The sequence below is a fragment of the Elgaria multicarinata genome, chromosome 5, assembly GCF_023053635.1.
Source record: "Elgaria multicarinata webbii isolate HBS135686 ecotype San Diego chromosome 5, rElgMul1.1.pri, whole genome shotgun sequence".
Taxonomy (NCBI): domain Eukaryota; kingdom Metazoa; phylum Chordata; class Lepidosauria; order Squamata; family Anguidae; genus Elgaria; species Elgaria multicarinata.
The window spans coordinates 8383802-8406258 of NC_086175.1; the positions used below are offsets into that span (position 1 = coordinate 8383802).

General features: G+C 44.1%; 1 protein-coding gene across 2 annotated transcripts in view; it reads left to right on the top strand.

Annotated features, from left to right (window-relative positions):
* The window catches only part of SUGT1 (SGT1 homolog, MIS12 kinetochore complex assembly cochaperone), a 51225-nt gene extending 33905 nt beyond the window's left edge, over positions 1-17320 (top strand). For both annotated transcript variants that reach the window (XM_063125977.1, XM_063125978.1), the window contains exons 11-13: positions 5478-5568; positions 14881-15068; positions 16149-17320. In XM_063125977.1, coding sequence (XP_062982047.1) covers positions 5478-5568; positions 14881-15068; positions 16149-16250 — 381 coding nt within the window. In that variant the 3' untranslated portion in view covers positions 16251-17320. The remainder of the gene's footprint in view (positions 1-5477; positions 5569-14880; positions 15069-16148) is intronic.
* Positions 17321-22457: the final 5137 nt, after the last annotated feature.

Here is a 22457-nt window from a genome sequence, read left to right on the forward strand (position 1 = left end):
TAATAAAGTTGTAATAAACAATAAGGAGGGAAAGAGAATGCAAACAGGCACAGGGAAGTGTAGACAGGCACCGGGAAGGGTGAAGCTAACAGTATAGAGTCAGAACAAACTCAAAGTTTAAAAGCTATAGGGAAAAGAAAAGTTTTTAGCTGTGTTTTAAAAGCTGTGATTGAGTTGGTAGTTCTCAGGTGTTCTGGAAGAGCATTCCAGGCATGAGGGGCAGCAGAGGAAAATGGGCGAAGCCGAGCAAGGGAAGTAGAGACCCTTGGGCAGGCAAGAAGCATGGCATCAGAGGAGCGAAGAGCACGAGCGGGGCAATAGTGTGAGATGAGAGAGGAGAGATAGGCAGGAGCTAGACCGTGAAAAGCTTTGAAGGTCAACAGGAGAAGTTTATATTGGATTCTGGAATGAATTGGGAGCCAATGAAGAGATTTCAGAAGCGGAGTGACATGGTCAGAGCGGCGGGCCAGGAAGATGATCTTAGCGGCAGAGTGGTGGACAGAGACCAGCGGACTGATGTGAGATGAGGGGAGGCCAGAGAGGAGGAGGTTGCAGTAGTCCAACCGAGAGATAACCAGTGCGTGAACGAGAGTCTTGGCAGAAGAGACAGACAAAAATGGTCGAATCCTGGCAATATTATACAGGAAGAAACGACAAGATTTAGCTACTGCCTCGATATGAGGAATAAGGAGAGCGAGGAATCAAATATAAAGCCAAGGCTACGAGTTTCCTTGACCGGAGTAAGCGTGATATCGTTGACAGTAAGAGAGAATGAGAGATGAGGAGAAGGTTTAGGAGGAAAAACAAGCAGTTCAGTTTTTGCCATATTGAGTTTCAAACGGCGATGAAGCAGCCAGGCTGAGATATCTGAAAGACATGCTGAGGTACGATCGTGGACATCAGGAGAAAGTTCCGGAGATGAGAGGTATAGTTGTGTGTCATCGGCATACAGGTGATATTGGAGGCCATGAGATTGAATAAGTTTACCCAAGGGCAGCATGTATAGAGAAAACAGCAGCGGGCCAAGCACCGAGCCTTGCGGAACCCCTACTGAAAGGGGAAAGGAGGAGGACGAGCTGCCGTTAGCCGACACGCTGAAGGAGCGACCCTCTAGATAGGAGGCGAACCAGTTATAGACAGAGCCACAGAGTCCAAGGTCATGGAGGGAATCTAAGAGAAGATCGTGATCAACCGTGTCAAAGGCTGCAGTTAGATCAAGGAGAATAAGGACGGAATAATGGCCCTTAGACTTGGCAGTGAGAAGATCATTGGTGATCTTGGTAAGGGCTGTTTCAGTGGAATGCAAAGGACGGAATCCAGATTGAAAGGGATCCAGAGCAGAGTTACTAGAGAGAAAGTCAAGACAGCGAGAGTAGACCACACGTTCCAGAATCTTTGAGACAAAGGGCAACAGAGAGACAGGTCGGTAGTTAGACAGAGAAAGTCGATCAAGAGTGGGTTTTTTGAGAATGGGAGAGACGGTAGCATGTTTAAAAGCAGAGGGAAATGAGCCAGAGGACAGAGAAGAATTAATGATGTGAAGCAAGGACGGGAGGATAGCGGGGATAAGATTAATAAAGACGCGAGAACAAAAACCACTGAGAGATCTAGGTAGCACTCCCCCTGTCTTTCACTTGGAGTAGGTCATCACTCAGAGCAGCCAAGGCTGTTTCGATGCCGTGCCCTGGCCTGAAACCAGACTGAAATGGGTCCAGATAACCAGTTTCCTCCAAGAACAACTGAAGTGGCCCAGCCACCAAACGCTCAAGCACCTTGCCCAAAAAGGGGATAGTAGTGATAAGGTGGTAGTTCTCACATACTTCTGGGTCCACAGAGGGCTTCTTCAGGAGAGGGTGCACTACAGCCTCTTTCAAGGCAGCAGGCATCCCCCCTTGACAAAGTGAGGCATTTACCACCTTCTGGACCCTCCCAAACAACCCATCTCTGCTGGATGATATTAGCCAAGTGTCCACATCATTAGGCTGCAACAACTGAAACGGATCCCAGGAAACATGACCAGACTGGACACCTCCCCAGGCTCTACAATAACTGTGGCATCAAGTTCTGAGCAAATGCAAGCAACTTTCTCCTTGACGTGCCTAGCGACTGCTATATGTTTGTTAGTGGCACAATATGTTTTTATGTGGGGTCACCCTCCACATATTATTCTTGTAGGTTTATGTACTTAAGATTATGGAGAGTTGTTAACCTGTTGATTTACTTGCAACAACAAAAAAGTTCTTGGTGAAGGTATGATTTATTTATTTTTACTTGCAAGTATAGTACATTCCTTCAGGTATTGTATTAGTATGGCTTTCTTAAGATACATTTCACCCTAAAACAGGATTGATAGGTCAATGTTTTCATTGACAGAGGGTTAATACTTTAAACCACAGTAAGAGCACTTTATAGAATTTCCCTTTCTAAAATAATGCAATTCAACTTTTGTTTATTGGAAGAACATGAGAATTTTGTGTTATATACATAATGTGGTATATACTTCAGGTTTTTTTTATTAAATGTCAGACATGTTAAATCAGATCCCAGTCAATTTTCTAGTTCAAAATTCTGTGGAACACTATCATTGTTACTGAAAATAATAAATTGTTAGAAACAGTATGTAACACAGAAGTACTTACTGTAATGTATGGCTGTAATGTTTTGGGAGTACAGGATATGAGCTTCTAGAATAAATCTGGTTGTGATTCAATCCTGATCTTTTAAATAAAAAGACAAATATGCAATTTTTGTTTTGCAGAGAATGGCTTTAACTATGAAAGTTAATGCCTATTTGTTTTGAATTATAAAAAAAGAAAATGGCTTATTGTTTGATGAATGAATTGTACCAGGGAACATAGAAGAGAGGAAAAAACATAATCATACAGGCTGTGTTTATCATGACAGAAATGAGCCCAGCCTCCCCTGGACACTCACACTCCTGCCTGGTCCTTTTCCAGGATGATGTGTTTCCCAAAGAGCCTCTGACAGTTAACATGGAGAACAGCCATGCCAATATGCATCTAGAAAGTCTGTTAAATAGAAAGTACCACTAAGTCATTTGAAACTCTTAACGTATATTATGAATATTCTCAGCTCTCTATTTCATAACCATAGTTTCTGCTAATATGGTTTGCTGGCTGATGAGAAACTATGGTTTGTCGAGTCAGAGATTATGCCAAAACATAGTGTATATCTATAAGCCTAAAACCTCATCTCCTTAAATTTTTCACTTAATCAGTTTGTTCCCTGTGAAATGGACACTGGAGAATGTACTCCCCTTAGTTTTACTTGGAAAGCTAGAACAGGTGTGCATAGGGTAAAAAGCCCTGATTTATTCTGTCAAGCAGACACTTTAAAATGTGCAAGATGAGAGCTGGATTAAAGCTCCTATTATACAGCTGTGTCTAAAAAAAAAACCCCCAGGAAAAATAAGCCAGTTTTGGCATTTAACTTAAATAGCATAATTTAAAAATAAAAACAAATGTAGATTTTTCATTCTAAAGACAGTTGAGCTATCTTTGATTGGTTGAGAGTTCTGCTCTGTGCTGGCATTCAAGAAGCTTCCTGTAAAATGGTATGTAGGGATACCATGTACAAAGGTGTGCTTGTTCTTGGGGCTATAGGGATCCCTGGGTTATCCTGGATTTTGGTACAACTGAAGCTCACTTTAGTATAATTCTCTGCCAGAACAAATTTGTGCATAAGACTGAGCAGCCTATACTTCAGTATGATACAGTACTCTATTATCTCTGCTCTCAAGAGTGAAAGATACGTTTGTTTGTTTGTTTTACTGTAGTAAGAAACATGATAATACATTTGCTTTTTAATGTGTCATTTGGAGTGAGGAGGTGTAGTCTCTTCTCTGGCTAATTATAAAATTACAAATTATTCCAAAATATAGGGGAAGAAACAAATAGGTTATAGAATTATATGCTGTGCAACATTTTTAACAACCCATGTCTGTGTACTAAACTCTTTAGCCTGTCCCTTTTATCATATAGGGAAATTTCGCAGTTTGAAGAGAGAATCAGACTTGCACAGTTTGGTTTCTAAATTTTTAACGGATATTTCCTAATATCAAGCCATTGTTTTGTTTGTAACGAGGGCTGTCACCCAATTAATGAATCTTAATTGAGTTTTATTCAGTTATATACAAATGCATACAAATTAATTAAACCAACTGTTGTGAAGAAAAAATCTTTTCTTTTTAGATGACACATGCCTCTTTTCAAGTATGTGCTACCTAGGAACATTCCATGTGTGTGAGTGTGGTCTGGTTCAGACAACATGCTAAACCGTGCAGCTTAACCACAAAATGCATACCCTTAACCATTTTGTGGTTAAGCAGCACGGTTTACCGTGTTGTCTGCACCAGGCCAGTGAGTCAAAGGGGAACACCTCTTCTGAGGTGGCCTGCCTTCTGCAATTTTTATAAGTATGCAAAATATTTTTCTTTTTCAATTGTGTTGCCTGATTAGTTGAGTGAACTCTTCTTTAGCCCAGTCAACAGATGTTTAATTGAATGGTGCAGACTTAATTGTAACCACATTTTTTTTTAATTTTTCTTAAGCACTTCTTTTTTAGGAGTGCCAAATCATATTTTTCATACATTGTCCTAACTGCTATGGCTCTCACCAGACAACAGATGTCTATTTTGCTCTGCGTTCTGCAAAGTCATAGAAAGCCATCAACTTCAGGTGAAACTTTAGTTTGTAACAAAGTAATAAAGGACTGAAGGAGGATGTAGGCTACAAGACTGTATATAAACGTAGAGTTGTTCCAACAATTCAGTTCTTTGCTTTGTTTTAGCCATTTCTCTAGTATCAGTAATGACATTGGCATAATTTAGGTGTTGATTTCAATCAAGGTTCAGACACGGCAATGTTTTGTGACTCTTAAATAGAAGCAGTTCAATATTATGTGATCTGCTTTCTGTAGAAGTTCACCGTGTTCTTTGTAGTTTCTGATTCTGGATGATAATGCTTTAAAATCCCAGGTTTTCTCATGAGTTCAAGCTAGTGGGTTAGGATTCCACTATGGTGCGGTACCAGGAGGGGATGAGATGCATCAACAGATTATTGTACCCTGCCTCCTGAAATAGTACATCATATGTCCTTCAGATCAGATATAAGGATTTCAGATTTAAAAGGAAAAAATAGGCAAACCACATGAAAGCACATTCACGTAAGCCGGAACATGTCAAAAGGTATTAACTGTTGCAGTCCTATTATAGCTCTCGTTAGAAGTAAGTCCCACTGAGTTCAGTGGGGCTTACTCCTAGGTAAGAGGGTACAAGTTTGCAGCCTAAATGATGTGGCCAGCTTACTGTAAAAATCAGCTTAATTGCTGTATTCTTTATTAGTTTCACAAGTGATCTTTTCTCCCTCTTCTCCCCCGCCCTTTATATTTCCCTGCAAAAACTTACTTTATAGGGTTGGTGAAATCCATTAACTATTTGCTTGTTTTGTGTTCTATAGATTGAGTTGAAAATGAAGAAACCAGAAGCTGTACGTTGGGAGAAACTGGAAGGAAATGAAGATTCTCCTAATCTAAAACAATTTACACCAGGTCTGTGGCGTTAGTTCAACCATATGTATTCTACTGTTCTTCATCATGGTCTCTGTGCATCATACATATGGGCTCTGCGCCTGCGCGGAGTCTGCTTCAGAAAGAACTTTTATAGCTAAGAGTCTTTGGTGGGAACCCCTCCCCCACTGCGTAGTGCGCATGTCTGAGGGGTTTCCGCCCAAACCCTCAGTTCTTCTTCGACCGCCATAGCGGCTGCATCGTCGGGAACAACTTCGTGAAACCTAGAAAAGAAAAAGAAAAAGAAAGCTAAGAACTTTGTAGAAAAACAAAAGAATTCATCTTCGTTCGCGATCCTTGATCGCCGCCTGCGGGCGCATGGCCCTGCAAGCCCCATTCAAGAAATGCACTCGTTGTGGAAGCAAACTCCCCACCTCCGATGGCCACAGTTGGTGTCTCCTCTGTTTAGGAGAGGGCCATAAAGTGGAAACGTGCGGAGCTTGCCAGGCTTTTTCCAGGCAAACACGAAAACATCGAGCTGATAAGCTCAGAGCCGAGCGCTGGAATAAGGCCTTAAGAGTGGTGGAAAGCCCAAGCATGGCGGCTCCAGCCACATCACCCTTCTCACCAACAGGGTCAGGGATAGCGGAACATACTACCCCTCTGACCCCAGGGAGAGTGTTAGCGGCAACATCGGCAAAAAAGCTATCTAAAAAAGCTAAACAGCCAAAACCATCCGGTACAAAGAGGAGAAAGAGAAAGCGTTCAGGACAGCGTGAAGGAACACAAAAGAGAAAGAAAACTCATACCTCGCCGCCAAGAACGCTACCGTCGGCGCCCACAACGCTGCCCGGCCCATCGACATCAATGCCGACTCCCAGAGTCAACCCCGGCACCCGCTCAACGGCGCCGGCACCGACACCTAGGTTAGAGACTGTAGCCCGACCCTCGACTTCAGAGGGGGAGATTCGGGACTCTCCACCCGCACAAGGACAACAAATCGAGCAATCGAATTTGTCAATCAGGGGCTCCCTTACGACCCCCAGGCTGCAATCAGGAAATGATGCCCAAATACGGGAGACTTGTAGTCCACCGGAATCAGTGCGTTCCGCAAGTAGTCGGTACCGTCGCGAACAGGAACATCACCACACCTACCATCGGTACTGAACCCATTCCCCACCATATGAATGGGACGAACAGTCTCAACAATACGTACTGGCAGGACCGCCCCAGTATTGGGATGAATGGCAAACCGACCAATATCACTATAATCATCCAGTATATCGCAGACCAACAGCGACCCCTTCTGTTGGCCCACAGCAACACCACACGGTGACCCAACAGGCTTCGACATTCAGAAACAGAGTGCCCTCGACGCCCAGAAGCGCAACGGAGCAATCCCCGCATCCAACCACAGCCACCAATCCTTAAGATTGGCAACCTAGGCCAGCTACAACACGTCAACATGCAGACATACAAGAGCCACAACAACCCACTTCACCAGGATCGGCCTTAGATGGGTATCGTTCAGATACCACCTCTTTTTCCTCACCAGCTCCATCAGTAGCCTCACCTAGCACAGTGGTAGGTCCCAACGAACCTATCTCACCTTCAGAAGATCTGGGACATTTTGCAGACCAGATACAGAGAATGGCCCAATCTTTGGGGATTGAAACACACCAACAGACCCAAAGACTTACAGATCCAGTATTTGACGTCATTCACACAGAAGCAACAGCCCCAGTAGCAATCCCCTTCTCCCCTACACTGTTACAAACAGTGCAGCAATCATGGAAAAATCCGGCGTCAATGGCAGCAACTTCTAAACGCCTGGACAATATGTACAGGATCTTGGAGAAGGATGTTGAATTCCTCTTCAACCATCCACCCCCAAATTCAATTATAGTTGAAGCAACCCAAAGCCGCACACAAAAAGGATACACTCAGCTCCTGTAGATAAGGAAGGGCGTAAGTTGGACCTAATAGGACGCAGAACCTATTCTTCTGCAGCACTTAGTTTAAAGATCTCAAACTACCAGGCGACAATGGGTCGCTCCCAACTTTTCCTATGGGAAAAGATGGGCACTCTTTGCGACCATTTACCAGATGAGTATAAAGAATTGGTACACGTGTTCCAAGCAGAGGCCACTAAGTTAGCAAGACAAGAGATACATGCCGCTCGACACCAGGCAAACTGCGGTGCCAAGTTAATGGTCGGAGCAATCGCCTTAAGGAGACATGCGTGGTTACGCTCAGCAGGCCTAGCCCAGGAATCAAGATCCCGCATCGAGGACCTTCCATTTGATGGCAGAGGACTGTTCAATGCTAATACAGATGAGGCCATGGACACAGTCCAAAAAGCGAAAACCACGGCGAAAAAGATGGGCATTGGACTGCCACAACAACCAAGGCCCAAACGTTGGTACCGTCAACAAACATTCGACCAAACTAGGAATCAGCCAGGACACTCAAACTTCAGATCGCATCAACAACAGCAACAGCAACCTACCCAATACAACAGACGTCACTTCGGGGGTTCAACGAAACCTCGGTATCAACGAAAAAAGTTTGACACCGATAAACGGCGCCTTTGACTTGATGCCAACCAGCGACACAGATCAACCAGAATCCAGTCTCACTTTCAGAGGCAGACTCACTACAAGGATAGAGGCATGGGAACAGATAACCACAGACAAGTGGGTTCTATCCATCATAGAGAACGGCTACCGACTTCAGTTCAAGTCCATGCCCCCATCGGGTGTAGTGAGATCTACCCCACCTTCCCATACCCTAAAAGCAGAAGTAAACTCCTTACTTCAAAAGGGAGCGATAAGACCTGTCCCACGCAGACAAAAAGTCCACGGATTTTACTCGCGGTACTTTACCATCCCCCCAAAAGACGGAGGCCTACGTCCTATTTTGGATCTGTGAGACGTAAACTCTTTTTTGATAAGAAACAAATTCAGAATGACATCGTTAAACACCATCCTCCCTCTTCTAACCAAGAACTCATGGTTCGCTTCTGTGGACTTAAGAGATGCCTATTTTCATGTGGACATACACGAGCACAGCCAACAATTCCTGCGTTTCGCAATTGGAAAGAGGGCTTTTCAATTCACAGTCCTCCCTTTTGGACTCTCAACAGCCCCACGTGTCTTTACAAAAATTATGGCTGTAGTGTATGCTCACTTAAGAAAGCAAGGCGTCCACGTGCACCCTTACCTGGACGATTGATTGCTGGTTGGACATTCGAGAAAAAGCTTACTCCAAGATGTTCAGCAAATGATACGCTTACTTCGCAGACTTGGGCTCAAAATAAACGAAGAAAAGTCCAAACTAAATCCCGAAAAGTCGATCATCTTCATCGGAGCTATGCTCCACTCCCCATCCGGGAAAGTCTTCCTGCCACAAGAAAAAGCAAACTTTATCATCAAACTGACGCACAAGATCTTATGCCAGACAGACATCTATGCCCACGACCTTCAAAGATTGTTAGGTTTCATGGCGTCAACAGTCCTAATCATCTCATTTGCATGTCTAAAGATGAGGCGCCTACAGCTCTGGTTTACGAGTATTCTAAAACCTTGGCATGACACAAGAACACTCAAGCTGAGACTACCCCAAGGGGTAAAAAGATCTCTCCAATGGTGGACCCACCAAGGAAACCTATCAAGGGGAATTCCCTTCGGCATTTCCACTCCAACAAAGACTATAACCACAGACACATCCAACTCCGGTTGGGGAGGTCACTGCGGACCCCTCAAGGTCCACGGTACATGGACAACCAAGGAAAAGAGAGCTCATATCAACCTGCTAGAACTCAAGGCAGTACAAAAAACGCTGAGAGCACTGGACACAACCCTTCGAGGACACCACGTGCAGGTCACGACAGACAACGCGACTGTAATGTATTACATAAACAAACAGGGCGGAACAAGATCTATCCCTCTCACCAGACTAACCCTAACAATATGGGAGTGGAGTATACGCCGCAACATATCACTAACAGCTGTACATATTCCTGGTCAGAACAGTGACCTAGCAGATCTCTTGAGCAGAAAAACAACCACAACACACGAGTGGGAGATTCACCCCTCAGTCCTACAAGACATTGTGCAGACATGGGGACAGCCCAACGTCGACCTTTTCGCCACACAGAGCAACAGTGTATGCAAACAATTCTGCAGCGGGGGGGGGGGGGAATAGGGCACAACTCAATGGGGGACGCGTTTACAAACAAATGGACCAACCACCTATTTTTCATGTTCCCCCCATTCCCCTTAATCACCAGAGTCCTAGCCAAGATAGCCGTGGACAACACAGATTGCATTCTACCAGCACCCTGGTGGCCCAGACAAAGCTGGTTCACGACGCTGCTACACAGGTCTCACCACAATTTCTACCACCTTCCAACGAGAGCAGACCTACTCAGCCAGAACCACGGCAAGATTCAACACCCAGACCTCCAGTCAATACACCTCACCGCATGGAGGATACTACCTCAATAGACCCTGCCACCACAACAAAAATTCAAGTCATTTTGGACTCATCCAGAAAGCCATCGACTAGAGCTTCATATATGAGGAAGTGGAAAAATTTCACGCAATTTGCAAGAGAAAAAGGATTCACCCCATCAGCTTGCTCAGTTCAACAGCTCTTATCTTTCTTACTAAGCTGAATTGAAAAAGGACTGCAACTCTCTTCAATTAAAGTCTACCTGGCCGCCATTTCAGCATTCCATGAACATATTGAAGGTCACACTCCTTTTTTGCACCCCACAGTCAAGCAATTTCTAAAGGATCTACAGAACCTCATTCCACCCATTCAAACACCATGCCCTTCTTGGAGCCTGTCAGTGTTGCTACAGCAATTAACTCAAAAACCATTTGAGCCTCTAGCTACAGTGGATCTACACCAACTGACATGGAAAGTAGTGTTCTTAGTCGCGATCACTTCAGCCAGAAGGGCCAGCGAACTATGCGCACTCCGTATAGACGAACCATTCCTCATTTTCCATAGGGATAAGGTCGTACTCCGACCAGACACCCATTTCCTCCCTAAAGTGGTATCCACATTTCACCTAAACCAGGACATAGTGTTACCTACTTTCTTTCCGTCTCCAAAAACCCAGATCGAAAGAACCCTACACATGCTCGACGTAAGAAGGGCACTAGCCTTCTACAAGGCGAGAACAGAGAAATTCCGTGCTACCAACCGCCTTTTCGTATGCTATGGTCAGAGCAAGAAGGGTCAGCCAGTGTCAGCTCAGAGACTATCGTCCTGGCGATTCTTGAACAAACGATTCTACTAGCATATAAGTTAGCAAAACTAGATCCTCCCAAAACAGTGAGAGGTCACTCAATGAGAGCAATGGCAACATCTTCTGCCTTCCACAAGGGAGTATCAATCCCAGGAATATGCAGAACAGCCACATGGGCAAGACCAACCACTTTCATTAGACATTACAAATTGGATGTCAGAGCACGAGCGGACTGCACCTTCGGCAGGGCAGTTTTATCATCTATATGCAGCTAACTCCACCTACCCACCTCCGGTAAGTCAGCTCGCTAATCGCCAATATGTGTGATGCACAGAGACCACGATGAAGAAGAACAGGTTGCTTACCTGTAACTGTGGTTCTTCGAGTGGTCATCTGTGCAGTCACACAACCCTCCCACCTACCCCTCTAGGTGGAGGCACATCATATCTCACGACAACTGAGGTATATCCAGTATCCCTCGGTACTGAGGCCGCAAGGGGTCTCATTCGAACTGAGGGTTTGGGCGGGAACCCCTCAGACATGCGCACTACGCAGTGGGGGAGGGGTTCCCGCCAAAGACTCTTCGCTATAGAAGTTCTTTCCGAGGCAGACTCCGCGCAGGCGCAGAGCCCATATGTGTGACTGCACAGATGACCACTCGAAGAACCACAGTTACAGGTAAGCAACCTGTTCTTAGCCATTGTCTGCACAAAGTTTCATTGCACCTTTTTGTTTGTAACAGTTGCTACTTCGATCATGGGTCAATTCTTGCATGCATTACATTTTTGCTACTCAAAAATCCTTTGCTGTAATGCAGGGGTGGACAGAAGATAGATTTCCCATTGAGCAGAGATGTCGTGAGTTGAAGTCCAAAATATCTGGAGATTTATTTTCTGTCCACCCAGTAAGTAGAGAATGGGCACAACAATGGGCATCTTTGAAGTTGTGGAAAATGTCTGAGTTGTATTTTGTGCTTATACATTTCCTATCTAGTCTAGATTCAAGGGCAGTTATAAGTTCGGCTGAAAATACACCAAGGCAATAATATTTGTTGTTCTCAAGATTAGGTTTCACAAAGGGCACAATAGTATAACTGGAGGATGAATTGGAGCCTTTCAGAGATTCCTGGCTACTTGGTTGAGTTAAGGCTGACTGGCTAAATGGCACAAACTTCATGCCTCTAAAAGGTAATTAGTTGAAGGTTCCTTGAATACAGGAATACCACAGGTGTGCCCAGGAAGTCCTTTTCTTACAAATTTGCCTTCAGCTGACAACACTTTGTGATTGGACCATATTTCATACCAAAGCTTTAGATTGGTCAATTTAAAGGTACCTTCAAAGTTCAGTTGATTAGGGTGGTGACTTAAGAGTTTAGGAAGGCATTTGATTTATTCAGTTTTCCAGTACTTTGCATACTGCAGAAGGGCATCACCTCTCAATTTAATTAGGGCAGAAGATATCCAGATTGGGAGCTTTAACTAGAATAAGGGGCATGTACAATAAGGGCCTATCATACCACCATAAGGATCCTTTTACTCCTAGCTGCCATGAAACTCTTGTACATGCAGCCTTCCCCGAGCAAAAGACATGTTCGACATGCTTGTGTGATTCCCCCCCACAAAAAAAACACAACTTACATGTTTACAAACAGTCAAGGCTGAGCTTTTCAATATCGTTTCTAAAGAACCTTAGAACATTGAGATGGTTCAACATAATTTCTTATAACCACTGGGGTGGGTGGGTTGGGGAGACTTTCTAATACATCTGTTCTGATGTACTAGACATTAAACCCAAGCCTACAGTGGCTCCAAATCAGCCTTCTCCAGTGAAGACAGTGCCTCAAACTCATATGGTTGCCAATGCCTTGCTTAGAGAAACTACAGCTCTCATGGGACCATAACTCCCCAGATGGTATCCAGTGCCTAGGTTCAGTATCTGAAGGTGAATCCAGGGGAAGCTTTTCACCGAAACTGTACTATCACCTACTCCAAGACCATTCTCCAAGGAAGTATAGATCCCCTTGGTTCCGACTGACCTCACCAGCTTCCTTGGCCTTTTCAGGAGGTTTTCTTTGATATGCCGTAGGAGAGCTATAGCTGCCCACACTTCATTACTGTGAGGACCGTTCATGGCTAAGACGGCATCATTATGAATATAGGGCTAGAGACTACCCACATTACCATCCCCATCACTCACATTCTAATTCTCACTGTCTAGAACAATCTAAGAGAATGTCTAATGATGCAGCACATCACATGGTATCTAAACCACTTGAAGCTCAGTTACTAGAACCTACAATGGCACCAAGCTTTACAAGTTTGTCACTATCTCTTCACCCTCTTCTGGCCAACTTTTTTCAGGACGTAATCCTGAAAGAACATCCGGAGACACCAACCTCTATGCTGTCAAGGCTGGCAGTACAACTTTGCCATCGTTCATCCCTAACATACAAACGTGCTTATTGCTCAGACCCATTTTCTGTCTGTTCTGTCTGGGCTTCAACCTCCTCACCAGACACCACCCTAAAGGATCAAAATCCTGCCTTCCCATCAGATGACATCAGGCCATTTGTTACATTCTGTGTAACAAATCCACAGATGGTCCAAATCTCTGGGAGTCCACCCATTCACAGATCTGATCCTTAAAAGGGTACATCCAGAATTAGCTCTACTTGTTATCATCTTGATGCTTTCAACATTACTGCACATAACCAAACAATCCTGGGTGAAGCCCTCTTCTCTGCCAGCCACATCTAGAAAAATAGAGAATCTATATTGGGTTCAAGAAGAGGATTGCATCTTTATCTTCAAACAGCCCACACCATACTCCCTAATAGTGGAAGCATTCCAATCAAAGACACAACAAAAGGCTCACTCTGCTTCAGAGGGAAGAAAATTAGACTCAGTGGGATGCAGAATCTACTCCACTGCAGCCTTGTCTCTCTGAATGGTGAACTATGAGGCATACATGGCAGCACACCAACAGTTCTCATGAGAGAAAGCAGCAACCCCAATGGAGATCAAGCTTCATTCCCTAGATATCAGAAGGGAACTTTCATTCTACATCCATCTTTTTAAGAAATCTACCTATTTATTCGTCAGCCACTCGTTTGCCCAAGAAGGGTCACCAGGTGTCATCTCAGTGCTTTGCCAAATGTGTGGTTTCAGTGGTACTTCCTGCCTATCAACTGGCCTGCTTACCAGCCCTTTTACAAATACAGGGACTCTTGATTAAAGCCATAGCATTATCTGCCACTTCCCTCAAAGGATTTTCCGCTTGCCCAGCTGTGTACTGCAGCAACCTGGGCTCAGCCCTCTATCTTCACCAAACATTACCACCTGGATATCAGAAGCCTTACTGATGCATCTTTTGGAAGAGCAGTCCTTTCTTCAAATCTGGCACAACACCTCCCTCTTCTAGTAAGTTGCTTTCTTTTCAGTCGCCCATATGTGTGAGTTACCGAGTTACTGCAGTTCTTCAAGTGGTCGTCTGTGAACTCACACAACCCACCTTTCTATCTGCTTCGATGCCTCGCCTTCTTTATTCCCATGCTGCTGCAGACTCAGAACTGAGAGGCAGGTGGAAGCCATGCCTGGAGCATATGCAGAGGAGGTGTGCACAGCTCCCACCTAAAACTCTATTTACCTATAGAACAGTCCCAAATGACTGTTCTGCACAAATGCTGAACCCATATGTGTGAGTTCATGGATGACTGTTCAAAGAACCATAGTTACAGGTAAGCAACCTGATCTTTCAGACAGGGGCTATGAACTTGACTGAGTGAGCAGCTTTTCTTTATCCAAAGGGTCAGTTACCAGTAGATATGAAAACATTTTATCAGCTCTTAACTTTCTGATGCTCTCTTATGCACCCAATTCTGCAAGGTGAAAACATTCACAGTTTTTCTCCAGCTCTCTATTATGGTCCTGAATATGTAAGGAAGGAGAAAAGAAATATATATCTCAATAAATTACAAAGTTTGGGGCTGATATTATTTTACAGTTGGTACTAGCTAAAGCTCTCAAACTTCATGATCATCCATAGGTTAGGTGGGGATATATTGTTGAGGTCTTAATGTTTCATTTATTTTACAGTTTCAGATTCCATGCTTCTCTATCCATCGTCTTCTCATTATACAAGGAATTGGGACAAATTAGTGGGAGAGATCAAAGAAGAAGAGAAGAATGAAAAGTTGGAGGGTGATGCAGCTTTAAACAAACTTTTCCAGCAGATCTACTCAGATGGTACCGATGAAGTGAAACGTGCCATGAACAAATCTTTTGTAAGATATCTGCCTCATTTTAGCTGCTTTTGGCCATGTGAATTTCTGCATCAAGTTTAATTTATTATGACTGCAAATTAGCTTAGACTTTGACAGTTAAGCTCATAATGTAGATGAGGCAGAACGAATGAAGACTTATTTTCATAGGCTCGTATCCATTTTTTTTTTTGTGCATGCAGGAAATAGACTCCTGTTTTTTGCCAATCCCCTGCTACTGCCTATGCCCCCCTGAAAAGGTGCTCCAAGTATGGGTTGGGGCACTGAAGTGTGCAACAAGTAGAGAGGTTTGGTAAAAATTTGGGAGGAGCAGTGAAAGTGCTTTCTGCTCATGCAAAATAAGCTTTAGATACAAGTCACAGAACTTTACTGTAAACCAAACATAACCTAGAATAGCAAAACTGAATTAAAATGGCTTTGTAAACTTTAATTGTTTTTGACTAGGAGTTTGGAAGATAAGAGGACATAAAGGTGTTCATATTCTTAGGCTTTTATACATTGGTTCTTTGCAATACTGTTGCTAGACTTTTCCGAAATGCATGCATTTCCTCTGGTCTCCAATACTTGGTTACAAATTAAATCCTAAGAAAAGCCTGCAAATCTTTGGGTTTGTTTAGTATTTCTTCATACTAAAAACTACATGTTTTTTTTTAAATTGCTAAAATTCCATTGTATTCCCTTCCTCTGAGCATAGTGGGATCAGGGAATGAATATAGTTCAATGTTAAATATTTGTAAGGAGAGTATCAGAACACTTTATTTCCCACACCTCTTCCTCTTTTGCATCAAACTTCCAGAACTTATTTTGAGCCCTAAAGGCTTTTTCAAATATTGTCATTTCCTAACTTCACCACCTCTCCGGTACCAAGGCCTAATTGTTAATCAGATAAGTCCTTATGTATTTATGAAGCAACTACATCTTGCCCCTGTAATTCAGCTTAAATTATTTTTGGAGGGTATTATATGAAAGTTGTAGTTTATCTGACATTTGTTCATATCAGTGTGTATGTCATAAAGAGTTTTGGATTCGTTCCTTTTTATAACTGACAGCTGATAGTGTGTTGTTGTTGTTTTACTTTTACAGATGGAGTCTGGTGGGACAGTTTTGAGCACAAACTGGTCTGATGTGGGTAAAAGGAAAGTAGAAGTCAATCCTCCAGATGACATGGAATGGAAAAAATTCTAACTTACTCCTGGGCAAGATACCTTCTGAGGGGCCGCCACACTCCTGGACATTCCCCTATGCTCACCCTTCCTGTGATCTCCTCTCCCGTTTTCTCTTTCTCTTGCTCCCTGCCCCCTCCCCACCTGCACACTGTTGCTCCTTCTACTTCCACGCCACCACTCACTTTACTTATTCCAGTGCTTACTCTCTTCCCTTCCCATTTACCATGCAGCAGCACCTTTCTCTCATCTCTCTCTCGGTCTCTCTCAGTTTTAGAAGAGCTCAGGTGCACTGTAGAATGAAGCTGCAGTTGCCCTCAGCATGTTGCTTTTCCCAGCATACTTTTAGGCCCATGTGGCCATCTGGAGAAAAGAAGATCAGAGGTGCAACTACAGCTTCCTCTTCCAAAAGTGAAATAAATAAATGAAAATAGATAAAAGGTGCTGCTGGAGAAAGTAAGCAGGGGCAGGGAATGTAAGTGGTGATGGGGGAGGCGGGGGAATAGAGCAGCATGCCAATATGCATAGAGCACCAGCAGTGGGGAAGGGGGGGGTACAGGATTGCATTTGGGGGCCCCAAGGGCTGTGGGGGCCAGACCTCCACTTGGAGTTCCAGCCGTAGACGCGCCACTCATGTGCCACTCTGTGCTACCCATATTTATGTATTTGCCATTGTGTGTGGACACGGGCATCCTTGAAATTAAAGCACTGAATGTTCATTTTGAAGATAATTCCTGTCTTCTTCATATCTTGACATGCTTTAGGATGACCTTTGCTCTGCAGGTTTTAGAGGTGTAATCAGGATTTGAGGCCTCTTATCATTACTCTCCATGAAGGGGTTCTTTGGAGATCATCTGAACCTGGTCATAACTCTCGTTTTCTGCTGGCTTGCTTGGTTATGTATTTGGAGAGTTAGCAAGGCCTTCAAGTGGACTACTTAGGATTATTGCCTTATTAATGTACACAATTCCTTTAAATAATTTATTCGCTCTGGTGACTGGGGTAAATACACTTTTCAGCTACAGTGTTAATATTGTTTGCTGTTTAATTCTGCATTCAAATAAAAGTGTAAATATATAACTTTTCCATAAAGACGTCAGATTCATTTATTTCCTTTCAAATGCTTGTAGAAAGCAAACCATCATTTATAGTGTTATATAGCCTGTCGATACGCTAGCCTGTCAATATGTCTTTTGCAAGATAAAATTAAGGTTATTGCTATGCCTTTCTTGACCTTACCTTTCTGTGTAAGCATTTAATATAACCTATATGTGATTTTGTTACAACTTACCATAATAGAAATAATCAGAATGTGCCGTGAAAAGAGGCTAATTAAAATCATTTAATATAATCACAGTGAGTATATCTCAATATTGCTTAAATTATAACTCAACCAATATCTCACAAAGGGCCGCTAAATTAAAAATAAGTTGCATTTCTTTTAACAGATTTTGCCTTGTCAACTTTACTAACTTGCATGCTGCATTCTAGTAAGCTGTTCTCTTAATGGTCTGAATCTTACCAGTCTTAGATTTAGCAACTAGAATTTTTGATGGAATCAACATATGGGGCCAGTTCCAGAAGTATCTAGGAACAAGCATGCTGCTGCTGTATGCTTCTCAGTCACTCACACTAAACAAGCCAGGAGCATCTGTCCATGGTTTATTTGGCAATATGGCTGAACTGAGATCCCTGGCTTGTTCCTCTCCTAAGAAACTAGAATCATAAGCCAAGAACAAATCCTGCCTTACGATTCTGGCTTGTTAGAAGAGCAAATATTACGGATCCTGGTTATGAAGAAATACTAAAGAAATCTGAAGAAAAGCTTACTTTGTTTATTCACTCCCATTGACAGGAGGAGCAAAACAGGGACTGATCTAGCATTGTACAAGCACACTTGCTCATTAAGGGGAGGCGTGTGTGTGTGTTCTACACAATATTGCTACTTCGTAACCAATTCTGCTGCTACCATAACACTCTTCCTTAGTGAAAGTTTTTTATGCCTAAGGTAGCTGGGCATAGGCATGAGACAAAAGATACAGTAAATTTGTGTAAAGAACAAAATAATATAACTTTCTAAATAATGGTTACTGTCTCTTTAAAAAGCTTAATACAACCATTAACGTTGTTATGATCATATGAATATTGCTAAGGAAGTTTTAGCTCCTTTCCCTAACCCACCATAGGCCAATTCCGCCATCAAGCTCCGTCCCAGTTAAGTCACAGGCCTGCCAATGAGGGCTTGATCAGTACTTACAGTTCCGGTAGGGTTTGGTTGCAAGCCCTGGAATTTTCTAAGGCTGTTCACCAGTCTTCCCCTGAAATATTTAGTTTGGTCCAGCAGCTGCTCTGGTCTTCAGACCACTACTACCAACTGACCCTCAGACCTCAGCTATTCCCTGAAAGCTGCCTCAGTAGTCTTCCTCTCCCCACTGACAGACCTCCTGCTCTTGCCTTGAGTGCTCTTAGGTTGGCTCTCCAGTCTTGCTGCTGTACTTCTGGCTGACTTCCTCCCTGTTGCCTCTTCATGACACCTTATATTTGTTCCAGCCAGAACCTTTCAGCCAATCAGTTTAATTATTATCAGTTATCATGTAAACATAGTATCTGTCTCCTAGCAATAGCCCAGAGGAAAAGACACATTTTTTCCTTTTCTACCGTATTTCTTCGATTGTAAGACACACACTAATTTCAGTACCACCAACAGAAAAAAACAACCCTAAGACACACCCGCGATTCTAAGACGCACCCCATTTTTAGAGATGTTTATATGGGGGAAAAAGTGTGTCTTAGAATTGAAGAAATACGGTAGTTTTTTGACTGGCTTCTAACCACCGTTCATGTTTTTTTACCAGAGCTCTCCAAACCATGTTCCTTGAGGGAGGGATGTTGAAGTAGTATCTCACAGGACTGGTCCAGTATTCGGTTTGTTAGTTCTAACTCAGGAGCAAAAGTGTTTTGGTGGAATCTTTAGGACCTGGGAGAGTGTAGCACTGGGTACTTGCTTGGAAAATGCTGGTTTGCCACTATGCCCTCCATGTCCATCATCTACTTTGGTCCTATTGCACTTTCTGTGACTGGTAAGTGTTATTCATTCATCATAACTCTCTAAGCCCTGCACCTATAATCCTGAAATGTTTGCATTTTTCTTGCCTAGGGACATTTTACAACTTATGGCATTTTCATACAAATTGTCAAAAGGCATGTGAAGGGGAGGATAAGGAAAAGAGAACCACTCTTGCACACCCATCTGTACACTCCTACAAAAAACACTGCATGTATCCTGAATTTGTGCAGGTTTCTTAACTAAGGCCATCTCTATGCGGAATGTCATTTTCATGATTTCCTACCAAAAATGGGGATAAGCAAATCCTTTTTTGGAAACCCCAAACTGTAATGGCTCTCTTATATAGAGCTCCCTGCACTTATTCACCTGAAGCCTGGCAGGCTTGATCCCCTCAAAAGGGTGCCTTTCTCTGCAGATTTCATCCAACTCTCCTGAGAAATAAAATAGTAATTGGAATTCCCTTTTTATAAAAATAAATAACTAAATTTCAACCCTAACACTTCATAAAAGTATTAGTATTTTAATGAGACTTAACTATTCCCTTATTTATTTATTTTATTTATTTATTTATTTATTTTGTCTTTTACTATAAAAAAAAAACTCAATCCAATGATGTTTTGCTGTACTGTATTGTATTATTCACATAAGTACTTGTTTAACTTAAAACAAATTTAATGAGTGGTCATTAGAGGGCATTGCAGTATAACTGGCAAAAAAAGAGCTTGTCCTTGTAAGGAAGGGGTAAAATCATACTGGGAATGGCGGTTTTTAATATGTTAAACTATTTTATTGTTATGGTTTTAGGAGCGGAACAGCTAAGCGGCCAGCTGCATGGGGGCGTTCTGGTACATCCTGGAACCGCTTGGGGCTAGGCCGACCGGCCTTGAGCGACAATTAACCTCTCGGGGGAAGGTGTGAAAGATCTTCGAAGGGAGGGGGGAAGGAGCGAGAAAAGTATCTATATAGAGTATGCTTTTGAAAAGGGTTTTTTTTGTCCTAAGCTGGCTGACATCATGGCTGGGTGATGTATGATTTGCAACTTAGTTTTAGTTTTGCTTGGTCTGGGTTCTCATATACATCTGCATGTTTTATCAGTTTTGAAATGCTAATCCTGTATATCCTACCCTTATCCTGAATAAAATTGGGCTTAACCCTCCAAACTGGGAGCTGTGTGCGTTTGTTCTGGGGATCTGTGCAAAATCCAGTGGAAAGGCCAGCTTTGCTGGGGCGTGCTTCCTTTACATGGTGGTAGCGGTGGGATTTGACACAGATCCGGAGGAACGGAACGCTGGTAGGAAAGGGAGAGCGGAGGTTTGAACCCAGGCTAAGCAAAGTTGAGTAGGCCAGCCGAGAATGGCTCAGAATCAAGGAGTGGCGGCTCCAGGAGCGGAGTTTTTGTCTCAGAGTCAAGGAGCAGAAGCTCCAGGAGTAGAGTTTTTGGGGGCAAACCCTCAGGAAGGAGCGGAAGGGGAGTCCAATCTGTCCACTTTCGAGTGGGGGATGCAAGAGACGCCCAGCTCCGAAGGAGGGGCCTGGAGGCGTCATGCAGCACGACTCTGGAGGCCAGAGGGAGAGTGGGAAAGAGCGTGGTTCGAAGTTGAGCCGAAGATGTCGTTCCCGGCGGTGATGCTGGAAGGAGACACTTCAGGAATGCAAGGCCCGCAGTTGCAGGCGACCCCAGCACTGGCGGTAACAACCCGGGGGAAAGCTGCCCGGCAGAGGGAGACCCAAGGGGAGGAAGGGAGTCTAAGGGAGGAGCCTTTCTGTGGAGGACGGGAAGCGGGAGGCCCGAACCTGGAGGGATGGGGTACCCCGGAGTTCCAAAAAGAGTTGCAGCAGGACCCATCGTTACAGGAGTGCCGGGAGGCGGCAGGAGGCCCGGAGGAAGGGCGAGACGGCTGTGTTCGTTTGGGAACGGGGAAAGCTATACCGTCAGTTCTCCCCCAAAGGAGGCGGGGTGGTGGTGGAGAGGAAGCAACTGGTGGTGCCCACATCCTTAACGGGGAAGGTGCTGGGAACCGCCCATGAGTGGCTGTGGGGAGGACACTTGGGAATACGCCGAACGTTGGAGTGGGTGAGTCGGGATTTTTATTGGCCTGGAGTCGCCCAGGAGGTGCGGGATTTTTGCAACTCCTGTGAGACGTGCCAACGAGAAGATGGGGGTGGATATTTTGGGACCTTTTAGCCCAGCCACCCAAGCGGGGAAAAAGTATATTTTAACCCTGGTGGATTACGCCACCCGTTATGTAGAGGCAGTACCGCTCTCGGTCATCTCTGCGCCGCAGGTGGCGAAGGCCATGATGACGATTTTTACCAGGGTGGGGGTCCCCAAAGTGTTCATGATCAAGGGGGGAATTTTATGTCCTCACTGTTAAAAGAGCTGTGGAAGTTGGCGGGGGTGCATCAGTGTATAGCCGCGGCGTATCATCATGAAAGGAATGGTCTGGTGGAACGGTTCAATCAGACGCTGGGGAAAATGTTGAAAGCCTATGCTACCAAGCATACGGCGGATTGGGATCAAGCCCTGCCCTACCTTCTCTTTGCGGCCCGGGATGCTAAAAGCGATAGCCTGGGGTTTTCGGCTAATGAGTTGGTTTTTGGAAGAGATTGTAAGCCTATGTGGCAGGGTCTTGCTATTTACTGTTTTACTCTGTACAGCACCATGTACACTGATGGTGCTATATAAATAAATAAATAAATAAATAATAATAATAATAATAATAATAATAATAATAATAATAGCTACGAGGCCCATTGAAGTTGTTGCGGGAAGGCTGGGAGGGACGGACCACCCCCACCCCAGTGTCGGTGGTGGAATACATGCAGAACTTGCAGAATCTTTTGAGGGAAGTGGGGGAGGCCGCGCAGGAGAATTTGGCTCAAGCGCAGCAAACTCAAAAGAGGTGGTATGATCGGCAGGCTAGGCAACGGGTGTTTCAGGAAGGAGATAGAGTGTTGGTGTTGAAGCCGCTGAAGCCGGAGAAGCTGGCGGTTAAGTGGGAAGGGCCCCTTGTGGTAGAGAAGAAGTTGAATGAGGTGAATTATTTGCTGAGGGATCCTGAGAGTCAATGCCGTGCCAAGGTCTATCATGTGAATATGATGAAGCCGTTCCGGGAGCGGGGAGTGCGGGTCCACCAGGTGGGAAGGGGAGAGCTGCTGGGC